Genomic DNA, 14,082 nt, shown 5'->3' with positions numbered 1-14,082 from the left:
ATGAAGAAGCTCTTCATGTACTAATATGGAGAGTTCCAAGAGCTACTCAGTAATTTTTTTTTAAAGGTGCAGAACTGCCAAAAAGCATACATCTTTCATGCTAAGTAAAGGTAGAAAATCCAGGATCTTTATTTTATATATGTACAACAAAACTACAAACCTCACTCCCCTAGCTTAGGGGAGTGAGAACTGGGCGAAGAGAGGACAAGGTGGAGGGGACACTCGTCACTGAATATTTTTCATACTTTCTAAGTTTTGTTTGTTTTTGTTTTTGAGATGGGGTCTTGCTCTGCTGTTCAGGCTGGAGTATTAGTGGCGCAATCATGGCTCACTGCAGCCTTGACCTCCCAGGCTCCAGTAATTCTCCTGCCTCAGCCTCACCAGTAGTTTGGACTGCAGGCACATGTCACCACACTCAGCTAATTTTTAAAATTATCTGTAGGGACAGGGTCTCAATAAGTTGCCTAGGCTAGTCTCAAACTCCTGGCCTCAAGTGATCCTCCTGCCTTGGCCTCCCAAAGTGCTGGGATTACAGGCATGAGCCACTGCACCTGGCAATACTTTCTAGTTTTTGAACCATGAATAGCACCGATTCCAAAACTGAAATTTAAAATATGAGCAAGTCAGTAAACTCTACCAGCTTACCAGCTGTTCACTGAGAAGACTTTCTGCAGTGTCACACAGCAGTGACAGGAATGCCTCTCCTTCAGTGGCACAGGTTACTGTCCTGAAAGTTTTTTTTTTTTTTTTTTTTTGAGATGGAGTTTCGTTCTTGTTGCCCAGGCTGCAGTGCAATGGCATGATCTCAGCTCACTGCAACCTCTGCCTCCCAGATTCAAGCAATTCCCCTGCCTTCGCCCCTAGAGTAGCTGGGATTATAGACATGCGCCACCATGCCTGGCTAATTTTTTGTAGTTTTAGTAAAGACAGGATTTCTCCATGTTGGTCAGGCTGGTCTCGTACTCCCGACCTCAGGTGATCCGCCCGCCTTGGCCTCCCAAAGTGCTGGGATTACAGACATGAGCCACCGCGCTCGACATGTCCTGAAAGTTCTAAGGACAATATGAAAACTTAAGCATTACACAGGTAGAGTTGTGCTAACTGTCCTGCCCCCCTCAGATGGAAAAGGAATGAGGGGGCAGGAAGAAGTCAGTCAAATGTCAGCAGCCACACCCCGCTGCCTTCACAAGGACCCCGTTTTGTGTAGAGCTGGTCCTGCTCATCATGGGGCTCATCAGCGCCTCACTTCCCACCCCCACCTCCCCATGACTAGGGACAGCTGCAGGCAAAGAAGATCTTTTGTTTCTTCCAAGTTCATCTGCTTCCCCTGCCAGAATCATAATTCTTCATTTGTGACATCACCATGAGCTACAGTGGGGGGGCTGGGATGTCACAAACAGAGGATTCTGTCACAAACTCAGGATTCTGGCTCCAGAGTAGGCAAGAGAGAAAAGAAACCCAAAAGACTGCCTCTCAAGACAAAGCTTTTGCCTATGTAAACCTCAGAAAACGTGACAGTAGGCAGAACTGCTTTCCAAACACACACACGCCAAACAAAACAAACTTACGAATTACACTACAAAGACAACTGTGGTTATTAAAACCAATGGACAGAAGAGGGATGCTAATAAGTTACTGCTGGGACTGTGCAGAAGCTAATCAGATATATACATTACCAAATAAAAGACTATCAGTGAATGTGAATGATTCTTAATGTACCTGCTTATCAAACATTTACTGAGCACATGCTCCAAAAAGCACTGAGCAAATTCCCACATATGAAGTGACAACTTTGTTCTCTGGACAGTAGTCACAAACTTAAGTGATGCAGAAAATCTCTCCTGATCAGTGGTTTTTAACCTTTTGGGGGTTATCTACCTCCCTTTCAGAAACTCAAGTGAACACTATATCCAAGCACCATCTAAAGAAGAAAGGAGTTATATAGATAAAGTATAATAACTGCGAGGTCTAGAAAGATATCTAGAACTTTTGGCCAGGCACAGTGGCTCATGCCTGTAATCCCAGCACTTTGGGAGGCCAAGGCGGGTGGATCACCTGAGGTTGGAAGTACGAGACCAGCCTGACCAACATGGAGAAACCCCATCTCTACTAAAAAAATACAAAATTAGCTGGGCATGGTTGGCGCATGCCTGTAATCCCAGCTACTCGGGAGACTGAGGCAGGAGAATCGCTTGAACCTGGGAGGCGGAGGTTGCAGTGAGCCAAGATCACGCCACCGTACTCCAGCCTGGGCAACAAGAGCGAAACTCCATCTAAAAAAAAAAAGAGAGAAAGAAAGGTATCAGGCCGGGCGCGGTGGCTCAAGCTGTTAATCCAGCACTTTGGCGAGGCCGAGACGAGCGGAATCACAAGGTCAGGAGATCGAGACCATCCTGCTAACACAGTGAAAATCCTCGTCTCTACTAAAAATTACAAAAAACTAGCCAGCGAGGGGACGGCACCTGTATCCCAGCTACTCGGGGACGGCTGAGCAGCGTCGAGAATGGCGTGAACACCGGGAGGCAGAGCTTGCAGTGAGCTGAGATCCGGCCACTGTACAATCCAGCCGGGCGACAGAGCCAGAACCCGTCTCAAAAAAAAAAAAAAAAAAAAAAAAAAAAGAAAAGGTATCTAGAACTTTTATACCTTTCTCACATTTCAGATGTCTACCCCTTTGACATGTAAATTTTCAAGAACTACCACACAGTCTAACATCTAAAGACAGTCTAATGCCAAAAGAAGGGGACGACAGGTTAAGCACACTATTCAAAATGTAAAAGGGGTTCTCCCATTTTGTTCTTTTTTTTTTTTTAAGAGACAAGGCTTCATTATGTTGCCCAGGCAGGAGTGCAGGGGTTTTTCCACAGGCTCAATCCCACTACTGATCAGTATGGGAGTTCTAATTTGCTTTGTTTCCAACCTGGGGCAGCTCACCCCTCTGTAAGGAACCTGGTGGTTCCCTGGTCCCAGGAGGTCACCATATTTATGCCAAACTTAGTGTAGACACCCAATCAGCTTAGTGCACTATAGCCCAGAACTCCTGGCCTCAAGCAATCCTACTGCCTCAGCCTCCCAAGTAGCTGGGCTATAGGCATGGCATTGCCCAGCTCCTTATTTCTGATTTAAAAACAGAAGTTAAAGCCAGCTCTTATTATTCAAATAAAAATGGATTATCCAGGGCCAGGTGTGGTAGCTCACACCTGTAATCCAGCACTGTGGGAGGCTGAGGCCAGAGGATCAGTTGAGCTCAGGAGTTTGAGACCAGCCTGGCCAACATGGTAAAACTCTGACTCCACTTTAAAAAAAAAACAAAAAAAGGGCCAGGTGCGGTGGCTCACGCCTGTAATCCCAGCACTCTGGGAGCTGAGGCGAGCAGATCAGGAGGTCAGGAGTTTGAGACCAGTCTGACCAACATGGTGAAACCCCGTCTCTACTAAAAATACAAAAATTAGCTGGGCATGGTGGCACATGCCTATAATCCCAGCTACTCAGGAGGTTGAGGCAGGAGAATCACTTGAACTTGGGATGTGGAGGTTGCAGTGAGCCGAGATTACGCCACTGCACTCCAGCCTGGGAGACACAGCAAAACTCCAACTCAAAAAAAAAAAAAAAAAAAAAACTACAAAAATTAGCTGGGTGTGGTGGCATGCGCCTGTAATCCGAAGGTGGCTGAGACAGGAGAATCACTTGAATCGCTTGAACCCGGGAGGTGGAGATTTGCAGTTAGCCACGGTGCTCCAGCCTGGGTGACAGAGTGAGACTAGGTCTCAAAAAAAAAGATTATCCAAACCTAATGTTTAATTCCAGCTGGCTCTCCCTTTATTAAGCAGTACAGCACTGGCCAGCGCTTTACATCAACAATAGAAACAAACTCAAGTGGCGCGCTTATTTTACCTTCATTATAGGGCCAAATATAATTAGTAAGTACCTTAGCACAGAACATTTTTAAGAGGAAAAGTCAAAAGCCTAATTTAAGTGATAATTTACTATTCTAGATCTTTTGTGCCATACTACTCCTCTTAATTATCATACACACACACGAATGGGAATTTTGTGACAAAGGGCAGATGAGATTATCTCATGGTTGTACTGTACCTTCCGAAAATCTCGCTTCTCAAAATCTGTTTCTGCTATTTTCTCATATTCCATGACTGCATTAGCATTCTTGAACTACACCAGAAAATCAGACATAGGAAAGTTTTAATGAAGCTGTAGATTAAACAACCACAAAAAAATTAACAAGGCATTGATGAATTCGAATTGAGTAAATATACCACACTGCCTCTTTTGATAGAGACAGGGTCAGACTCATACCTCCTGTTTTGAGTGGCCACTTTTATGATCCAGTTCTAGGGCTCTCTGGCAACTGTGACAGGCTGCCATGGCATTCCCTAGAGAGAGGTGGCACTTGCCCTCTCATAGATGTCTCTAGAAGATTTTCTTTCAAGAAAATCAGAACCACAGACATTTCACAAACCAAATTGATGAAGATACAGTCAAGACTCCTTAACAGGGCTAGACCCAAACTTCACCCTCAGTTTGAACTTCAAGTCAGAACACAAGTGTCATGCTTGATATACATAAAATAAAGGCAATGCATTGCTAGGGATTGAGCATACGTTTTGAGATTCTCACTGAAATGCATCTAGGGTAAACTGTATATACAGTCATACGCTCTGGTCAACAATGAACTGTATATATGGCAGTGCTCCTGTAAGATTATAATACCATATTTTTACTGTACCTTTTCTGTTTAGATACACAAATACCATTGCGTTATAGCTGCCTACAATATTCGCGCTATAAAGGTTTGTAGTCCAGAAGCTACTGCCATATAGCCTAGGTGTGTGGCAGGCTATGCCACCCCGGTTTGTGTAAGTATACTTTATGATGTCTACACAGTGACAAAATCACCTAACGAAATGTATGCCTGTCATTAAGCGACACATACTGTATATGGAGATGTAATTAAAACATGTTTTAGCTGCTACCAATTTCATCAGGGCTTGAATTTACTCAAATTCTTTTTTATTTTTATTTTTTTTGAGATAGGTTCTTGCTCTGTTGCCTAGACTACAGTGCAGTGGTGCGATCATGGCTCAGCTTCAACTTTCTGAGCACAAGCAATCCTCCCACTTGAGCCTCCTGAGTGGCTGGGATCACAGGTGCATGGCACCAGGCCTGGCTAATTAAAAGATTTTCTTTGTGGAGACAGGGTCTCACTAAGTCCCAAACTCTTAAATTCTTTAACCTCACTTAAATCAGTCCCTGGAAGCATCTGCCTATTCCCCAGCCATCTCAGAAATGCTTCAATTTTCACAGATTTTTAAAAGCTGTCAATCACATTCAAAACTCATTTTACAGATTAGGAAGCTGAGACTTAGAGACACTATGAAGCTCGCCTAAAGTCACCCAGGTGTGCTGATGGCAGAAGTGAGACCAGACCTCATTTCTGACTTTCAAGTAGCCACTCCTCCCAAATATACCATACTGCCTCTTTTGATAGAAACAGCATCAGACCCGTACCTCTTGTTGTGCCTGAGCATTTTTATGATCCAGTTCTAGGGCTCTCTGGAAGCTGCGACATGCCGCCATGGCATTCCCTAGAGAGAGGTGGCACTTGCCCTCTCGTAGATGTCCCTAAAAGAACACCAAGAGGGAAGAAAAGCAGCATGATTGGCCAAGTGGAAAGAAATCAACAGCAGCAACAAACACCCACACGAAACAAACATAGAGGCCGGGCGCAGTGGCTCACACCTGTAATCCCAGCACTTTGGGGGCTGAGGCATGTGGATCACTCGAGGTCAGGAGTTCGAGACCAGCCTGGCCAACATGGTGAAACTCCGTCTCTACTAAAAATACAAAAATTAGCCGGGTGTGGTGGCATATGCCTGTGGTCCCAGCTACTCTGGAGGCTGAGGCAGGAGAATTGCTTGAACCTGGGAGACTGAAGTAGCAGTGAGCTGAGATCACGCCATTGCACTCCAGCCTGGGCGACAGAGCGAGACTCCATCTCAAAAACAAAAACAAACAAACAAAACTAATACAGAATGAAAATGACTACAGCAGTTCCCAACCTGGGCAATTTGACCTCCAGGGGACATCTGGCAACGTTACGAGACATTTTTGGTTGTTACAATTGTGCAGAGGGGACGCTACTCATACCCAGTGATTAAAAGTCAGAGATGACGCTAAACAGCCCACAGTGCACAGTATAGTCCCCCACAACAAAGAATAATCTGGTCCCAAATGTCAGTAGTGTCAGGGTTGAGAAACACTGGGCTAGAGAAACTCAACTGTAGCAACCCAGCCTTCCCCAAACAGCCCCATTACATACATACCCGGACAAAACTGTCATCCAACCTCACTGACTGTTGTGCATCTCCAAGAGCTTCCCGGAACCTTCCAAGCATCATCAAGGTGGCTGCTCGATTACCATAATAGCTAGCATTTTTAGGACACATATCTATAGGAAAGACAGAAGAATGTAAAACAAAGTTTAGAACAGGTTCCTGCTTTGAAAACTTAGAGGGGGCTGGGCGCAGTGGCTCATGCCCGTAATCCCAACACTTTGGGAGGCCAAGAAGGCGGATCACTTGAGGTCAGGAGTTCGAGACCAGCCTAGTAAACATGGCACAACCCCATCTGTACTAAAATACAAAAAAAAAAAAAAATAGCTGGGCGAGGTGGCGGGCACCTGTAATTCCAGCTACTCAGGAGACTGAAACATGAGAACTGCTTGCATCTGGGAGGTGGAGGTTGCAGTGATCCAAGAGCACACCACTGCACTCCAGCCTGGGCAACAGAGGAAGACCCTGTCTCAAACAAACAAACAAACAAACAAAAAACTTAGAGGCCATCTCCCTCCAACCAATATTAAGGGAATCTATCTGTAATGCTGATAAACTCCATTTTCTTCATGGAGACAGGGTCTCACTCTGTTGCACAGGCTAGAGTGCCATGGTGCTATCTCGGCTTACTGTAACCTCTGCCTCCTGGGTTCAAGTGATTCTCGTGCCTTAGCGTGCCAAGTAGCCAAGCAGCTGGGATTACAGGCATGCGCCACCACACCTGGCTAATTTTTGTATTTTTATTTATTATTTGAGGCACAGTCTGGCTCTGTTGACCACGCTGGAGTACAGTGGCATGATCTCTGCTCACTGCATCCTCCGCCTCGTGGGCTCAAGACATCTTCCTACCTCAGCCTCCTGAGTAGCTGGGACCACAGACACATGCCACCACATCCAGCTAATTTTTGTATTTTTTGTTGAGATGGGGTTTTGCCATGTTGGCCAGGCTGGTCTTTAACTCCTGGCCTCAAGTGATCCACCTGCCTCAGTCTCCCAAAGGGCTGGGATTGTAGGAGTGAACCACTGCACCCAGCCCTGACACACTCTTCAGAACGCCACAGCCAGCACGGTGGCTCACACCTATAATCTCAGCACTTTGGGAGGCCGAGGTGGGCAGATCACTTGGGGTCAGGAGTTTGAGATCAGCCTGGCCAACATGGCAAAACGCTGTCTCTGCTAAAATACAAAAAATAGCCGAGCACAGTGGCACACACCTGTAATTCCAGCTACTCAGGTGGCTAAGGCATGAAAATCACTTGAAACTAGGAGATGAAGCTGGCAGTGAGCCGAGATTGTGCCACTACACTCCAGTCTGGGTGACAGTGACACTGTCCCCAAAATAAATAAAAGTTTGCATCCAAATTTCTGACTGCTTGTGCAAATGGACAGCAGCAATGATAAAATCAGTTTTAAAACAAAACAAGGTACAGCTTTAAAGTGCAGTGATTATCTTTTGAGGGGAGAGGCAGCTTATTAATCTTAATGAACTGTGTTTTGTATAATGAGACATTAAAATGAAATGTGCGTGTTGAGTTGGGGTAAGCAAATTAGGTGAGAAGAATGCTGACATGGGATTAAAATATGCTGGCAAATTAAGCATGGAGATAACTAAGACTTCTTTTATGTACAAAGGCCATTTTCTGAGGTAGTAAATGAATTGGCAATGAGTGAAATGCATTTAGGTGGGTACTGTTTTGCCATAACATTCAGTGTTTCTGGAATTGCCTTTAATTTGTCAAAAGAAAAACTACCCACCCCAGTTAGAAGCTATCACGGCTGGGCGTGGTGGCTCATGCCTGTAATTCCAGCACTTTGGGAGGCCAAGGCAGGAGGATCACTTGAGTCCAGGAGTTTGAGACCACCCGGGGCAACACGGTAAGACCCTGTCTCTATTTTAAAATTTAAAGTGTTAAAAGAAAAGAAAAAAGTTATCATTCATGAGTTTTTTTTTTTTTGAGACGGAGATTCGCTCTTGTTGCCTATGCTGGAGTGCAGTGGCGTGATCTCAGCTCACTACAGCTTCTGCCTCCAAGGTTCAAGCAGTTCTCCTGCCCCAGCCTCCCCAGTAGCTGGGATTACAAGCGCCCGCCACACCTAGCTAATTTTTGTATTTTTAGTAGAGACGGGGTTTCACCATGTTCACCAGGCTGAAAAGAAATGTGCATGTTGAGTTGGGGTAAGCAAATTAGGGGAGAACTGATCTCAGGTGATCCGATAGCCTCGGCCTCCCAAAATGCTGGGATTATAGGCGTGAGTCACCACGTCCGGCCCATTCATGAAATCAAGCCTGAAGGAGTTCATACAGTAATAGTTATCAACCCATTAGGCAAAAGGCTACTTCTCAGAGAGAAGCTACTTTTTTTATTTTTTAATTTTTGAGATGGAGTTCTTTGGTCGTCCCCCAGGCTGGAGTGCAATGGCGCAATCTTGGCTCTCTGCAACCTCCACCTTCCCGGGTTCAAGCAATTCTCCTGCCTCAGCCTCCCTAGTAGCTGGGATTACAGGCACGCGCCACCACGCCCAGCTAATTTTTGTATTTTGTAGAGATGAGATTTCACCATATTAGCCAGGCTGGTCTCGAACTCCTGACTTTAGGTAATTCGCCCACCTTGGCCTCCCAAAGTGCTGGGATTATAGGCGTGAGCCGCTATGTCTGGCCTATTTTTTTATCTTTTTGAGATGACGTCTTGCTTTGTTGCCCAGGCTGGAGTGCAGTGGCACAGTCTTGGCTCACTGCAACCTCCACCTCCCAAGTTTGGGCAATTCTCCTGACTCAGCCTCCCAAGTAGCTGGGATTACAGGTGCCCGCCACCAGGCCCAGCTAATTTTTTTATTTTTAATAGAGACAGGGTTTCGTCATATTGGTCAGACTGTTCTCAAACTCCTGATCTAAAGTGATCTGCCTGCTTCGGCCTCCCAAAGTGCTGGGATTACAATAGGCGTGGGCCACCACGACTGGCAGCTACTTTTAATAATATTTGGCAAGTAAATGTTTTCTAGCATAAGTATCAAGTCTTTCTCACCTATGGCTTTTGTATAATAATTATAAGCTTCATTGTAATCTTTCTTGGCATAGTATGCATTTCCTTGTTCCTTGAAAGTCTCTGCTTCCCTGAAAATGAAAGAAAAAGAGAATCATGTTACTGTACAAAGGGAATAACTTCTGTAATCTTCTAGGAGCAACCTTTGGTCTAGAGCCTGCAGCACATTGAGCTGAAAGTTAGTGTGATACTTGAAGGAATTTATAGATTTGTTCAATAGGCCAATGGACCAAAAGGAGGTGCCAATGAAAGAATCCAAGTTCTTCAGATGCTTTTTGTCACTTAGATACATTCAAACTAAATCAAGAAAACCCCTCTTACGTTCTTGCCTCACCTCACTATTTCTGCCTTTCATCCTCCCGCAGGACAGACAAATTTAGACATTCCCTCAGGGCAAGGAATTTTTCTTTCTCCTTCCACAGTGTCACAACTGCTGCCTCTTTTGCAAACTTACTCCATTCAGGGGAAAAGGTTACTCCATTCAGGGGCAACTTATTTCTCAATGTGAAAAAGGTCATATCCTCAAGAGTTTTAATAATTTCATCTCCTGAAAAGTGGCTCATGCATTTGTCACTGAAAGAACAAGCAGAGCAAAGGCAGATGGCAAAAGAGTTAAAAGCATAGCATGTTGGTGTTTAAGACAGGAACAGAGTTGAGTGACAGCAGAGACTAAGACCATCGATGACAGGGATATATGAGGTACAGGCTGCCAGTGCCATACTATAAGGAGCACCCATCCACTGGTGTTCCCTCCTCCCATCACATCTATGTGGGTACTTGCTGCCCTCTTTGTACTCCCTCCAGTACCTTATATATTCAACAACTGGGTTATAGCAGAATTTTTTCCCTACCTCTAAGATCTATTTTTTCAAACTATGCCATTAGACAAAGTATACTTTCCTAAAGGAACAATGTTATATAATTGGGGAATTAGATTCCTGAGCAAGTACCTAGAATCAAATCAGACATGACCAACAATGTTTTAACCTCTATCAAGATACCCCAAATCACTCTACTCTCAAGTGATAAAGATAATTCTTTACGGAATTGATTACTGCAACATTAAGTACCTGATCATTTTTGTTATGATCCTGTTTCAACAGAAAGGAAAGCATCTTTCTTTTCCTGTTGTTCACATGCAAAAAAGAACCTAGTTCAGAGTTGCCTGAAATGGGGGCAAAAGTCCTAGTTTTTTTTTTTTTTTTTTTTTTTTTTTTTGAGACGGAGTCTCGCTCTATCGCCCAGGCTGGAGTGCAGTGGCCGGATCTCAGCTCACTGCAAGCTCCGCCTCCCGGGTTAATGCCATTCTCCTGCCTCAGCCTCCGGAGTAGCTGGGACTACAGGTGCCCGCCACCTTGCCCGGCTAGTTTTTTGTATATTTTTTAGTAGAGACAGGGTTTCACGGTGTTAGCCCGGATGGTCTCGATCTCCTGACCTCATGATCCACCCGTCTCGGCCTCCCAAAGTGCTGGGATTACAGGCTTGAGCCACTGCGCCCGGCCAAGTCCTAGTTCTTAAACCCTGGCGATGGTATAGCAATTTACAGCTTGAGTCTATGGTTATGTGCATTAGGGAGATTTGTGATTTACTTACGTATTTTAAACTAGAAACTGGCAAAGCCGCCCTCCTTTTATTGAGGTGATCCTCCCTCTCCATTCTTCTCCATCACTGTCCTGGCAAGCCCTACTAACATGAAAAGGCTGCTAGAAGAAAGGAGAAGGAAAATGGGAATGACCTATAAATGCTGACAGATTTGAAATGTGATGGATATAAATCTGCTTGAGTAACTGTTTAAACCAACTATCACGATGCTGAAAAGAGGCCATCTGCTATTAAAAATCTTCAAGAAAGATCCCCCAATTCCAAGATTTAAAGGACCAACTGAAATCCTACTACACAGTATACACCACCCTGTAACTCTAAATTAAGCAAATTGCTTATAAAAACTCTGAGGAGCCTATCCTTTAAGAGCAGACATGCCAAGGGATTCGAACAAAGGACTTGCTCAAACTGGATTTTGATTAGTCAAACTGCTGTGAAGAAATGGAGTACCAAATTCCAAAGTAAGACATTAGGCCCATACTCTATCAGAGATCTAGCCTCTTCTTCAGTTGGCTAGTGGCTAAGAATATGCAAATCTCTGAGGAAAACCAAGACAGCTAGGTACCTGGGGAGACACTGTGTCAGCAGTATAAAGCCCGTTAATCGAAAGTGAAATAATGTACAGGGCTGCTGAAAGGTGCCCCTAGCCTCCTCTTTCCTAAAACACTACCCCTATGGAGGTCGGGGAGTTCAGGACTGGCTTCTAGAAAAAACGCAAAGGATTATTTTGGTGGACGGTTACTAATAATTACTGAGGTCAGGTACTTTCCATACATCATCCTCTATAAAACAGAGTCTGGTGAACATCATTATTCCCATTTTTCAAAGAAGGAAATAAGGCCTGGGGGTTAAATAACTTGCCTGAGGTCAGGTCAGGACGTTACTCACATTTGTCAGAATACAAAGCTTGTGTACTTTCTACTATGCCAAGCTTTCTCTCTAATGCTTGCCTCCACTTACTGCTAACTATTTTGAAAATCAATCTGTACTAGGAGGAATAAGACATGGACAATATATGTAAGACAATACGTATAAATTTCTTTAAACTAAGACCCCCCGCATATAATATTCAACCCCAGAACCAAAATCGGTATTTAAATAAGCTAAATGACATTCCTAACAGTAAGTCAAAGAGGAAGCAGGGCTCCTTTCTCTTCAAGATGCAAGACCTAGTGAACTGGACTTTGCCTCCCCAAAGAAATGCATTTCATTTTAGTAAATGGTGAGTAGATTCCATTCTAGAGCAAACAAAGCAAGTAATGTAGAGTCAGCCCACAGCAAAAAGAACAAGAAGAATTGTGTTGTGACAAGTTGCCATGTTTTTAACCTCACACTGCACAGCAGCAGGCCAGAATTAGCTATTCCCACACAACTGCCTCATGAAAAGGACTTATTTTCATAGAAACGTGGCTGATTAACAGCTGCCTAAACAATGGGCACTTAGTGCTTTTAGACTGAACGCTGATTTTTTGCCTCCAGGTCCAATGCCCAAAGTGGACTGGAGTCCCTCCTTCATTTTGAACCTCCCGACCAAATACACAACAAGCTTTAATCAATGGGCCTGACCCTGTGAGACCAGTTGAGGAAAGAATGGATCTTTGGAATCCAGCATGGCAGCAGCAAGAACTGAACAAGGCTGCATCAGGAACAATTCCAGGGTAAAATCCATTCAAGTCCTGCCCTGGAAGTCTGAGAAAGGGCTGAAGCTTGTTCAGGTTGCCTTTACAGCAAAGGGACTGAAGGATGAGATGTCAAAGGCGTGGGACTGGAAAAGAAGAAGAGCAGGTTAACACTGGAATTGAGGGCAGTCTGGTGGTGGCATCTGTCACTCACTCACTGCCAGGGTCAATTCATCTGATAAGCAAGTGAGGTTATAACATGTACCTACTGAAACACACCAGTACTGAGAAAAGAAGAATTAGGATTAATTGGCTTCACCTAGACCAATTAAAAAAAAAAAAAAAAAAAGGATTCCCAATGCACTAAACTACAGATTATTTTCTGTGGCTACAAAATTAAATTCAGATTAAACTCTTAAATATAATACCACAGTAAAATATAGATTTGGCCATAACTGATCTGATGGTACTATTAACAACTACAGTATATTTGTAGTGTTGTTTCAGATTTTCAAAGCATTTCCAATGAAGATTTTGAATTTTTTTTTTTTTTTTTTTGATGGAGTCTCACTCTTTGGCCCAGGCTGCAGTGCAGTAGCATGAACTCGGCTCACTGCAGCCTCTGCCTCCTGGGTTCAAGTGCTCTCTCGCCTTAGCCTCCTAAGTAGCTGGGATTACAGGCATGTGCCACCATGCCCAGCTAATTTTTATATTTTTAGTAGAGATGGGGTTTCATCACGTTGGCCAGACTGGTCTCAAACTCCTGACTGCAAATGATCCGCCTGCCTAGGCCTCTCAAAGTGCTAGGATTATAGGCGTCAGCCACCACACCTGGCCAAGATTTTCTTTTTTTCTTTTCTTTTCTTTTTTTTTTTTTTTGAGACGGAGTCTCACTCTGTCGCCCAGGCTGGAGTGCAGTGGCACGATCTCGGCTCACTGCAACCTCCACCTCCCGGTTCAAGCGATTCTCCTGCCTCAGCTTCCTGAGTAGCTGGGATTACAGGTGCCTGCCACTGCGCCTGGCTAATTTTTTGTATTTTTAGTAGAGACTGGGTTTCATCCGTGTTAGCCAGGATGGTCTCGATCTCCTGACCTTGTGATCCGCCCGCCTCCGCCTCCCGAAGTGCTGGGATTACAGGCGTGAGCCACTATACCTGGCCTAAGATTTTCAAATGGCCTTCTGAGGTGGTTATGGCAATAATTTCACCTATCCTCCAACAGAGGAAGAGCTAGTAAGGCACCCGAGATGGCTGCACAGGTCTCCTAAGTCCTAGAAGTTTATATTTTCCCCTACATCCTGTTAGTATCAAGGCTTTTAGATTAAAACTGATTTATCCAGGCCGGGCGCGGTGGCTCAAGCCTGTAATCCCAGCACTTTCGGAGGCCGAGACGAGCGGATCACGAGGTCAGGAGATCGAGACCACCCTGGCTAACACGGTGAAACCCAGTCTCTACTAAAAATACAAAAAA

At 44.5% G+C, this 14,082-nt stretch overlaps 1 protein-coding gene across 3 annotated transcripts in view; it reads right to left on the bottom strand.

Moving 5' to 3' along the window:
* The window catches only part of DNAJC7 (DnaJ heat shock protein family (Hsp40) member C7), a 44,243-nt gene that overhangs the window by 15,097 nt on the left and 15,064 nt on the right, over positions 1–14,082 (bottom strand). For 2 of the 3 annotated variants that reach the window (XM_017856607.1, XM_017856608.1), the window contains exons 2-5: positions 9,374–9,462; positions 6,342–6,466; positions 5,527–5,640; positions 4,096–4,170 (exon numbers count right to left, since the gene is read on the bottom strand). In XM_017856607.1, the coding sequence (XP_017712096.1) occupies positions 4,096–4,170; positions 5,527–5,640; positions 6,342–6,466; positions 9,374–9,462 (403 nt within the window). Of the gene's footprint in view, positions 1–4,095; positions 4,171–5,526; positions 5,641–6,341; positions 6,467–9,373; positions 9,463–10,984; positions 11,057–14,082 lie in introns of those variants that run through there. The other variant, XM_017856609.1, reaches the window with a different exon arrangement.

Source organism: Rhinopithecus bieti, unplaced genomic scaffold, assembly GCF_001698545.2.
Source record: "Rhinopithecus bieti isolate Rb0 unplaced genomic scaffold, ASM169854v2 scaffold_44695, whole genome shotgun sequence".
Lineage (NCBI taxonomy): Eukaryota > Metazoa > Chordata > Mammalia > Primates > Cercopithecidae > Rhinopithecus > Rhinopithecus bieti.
Note: the sequence above shows the minus strand (reverse complement) of the source record. Positions and strands in the feature narration are given on the sequence as shown.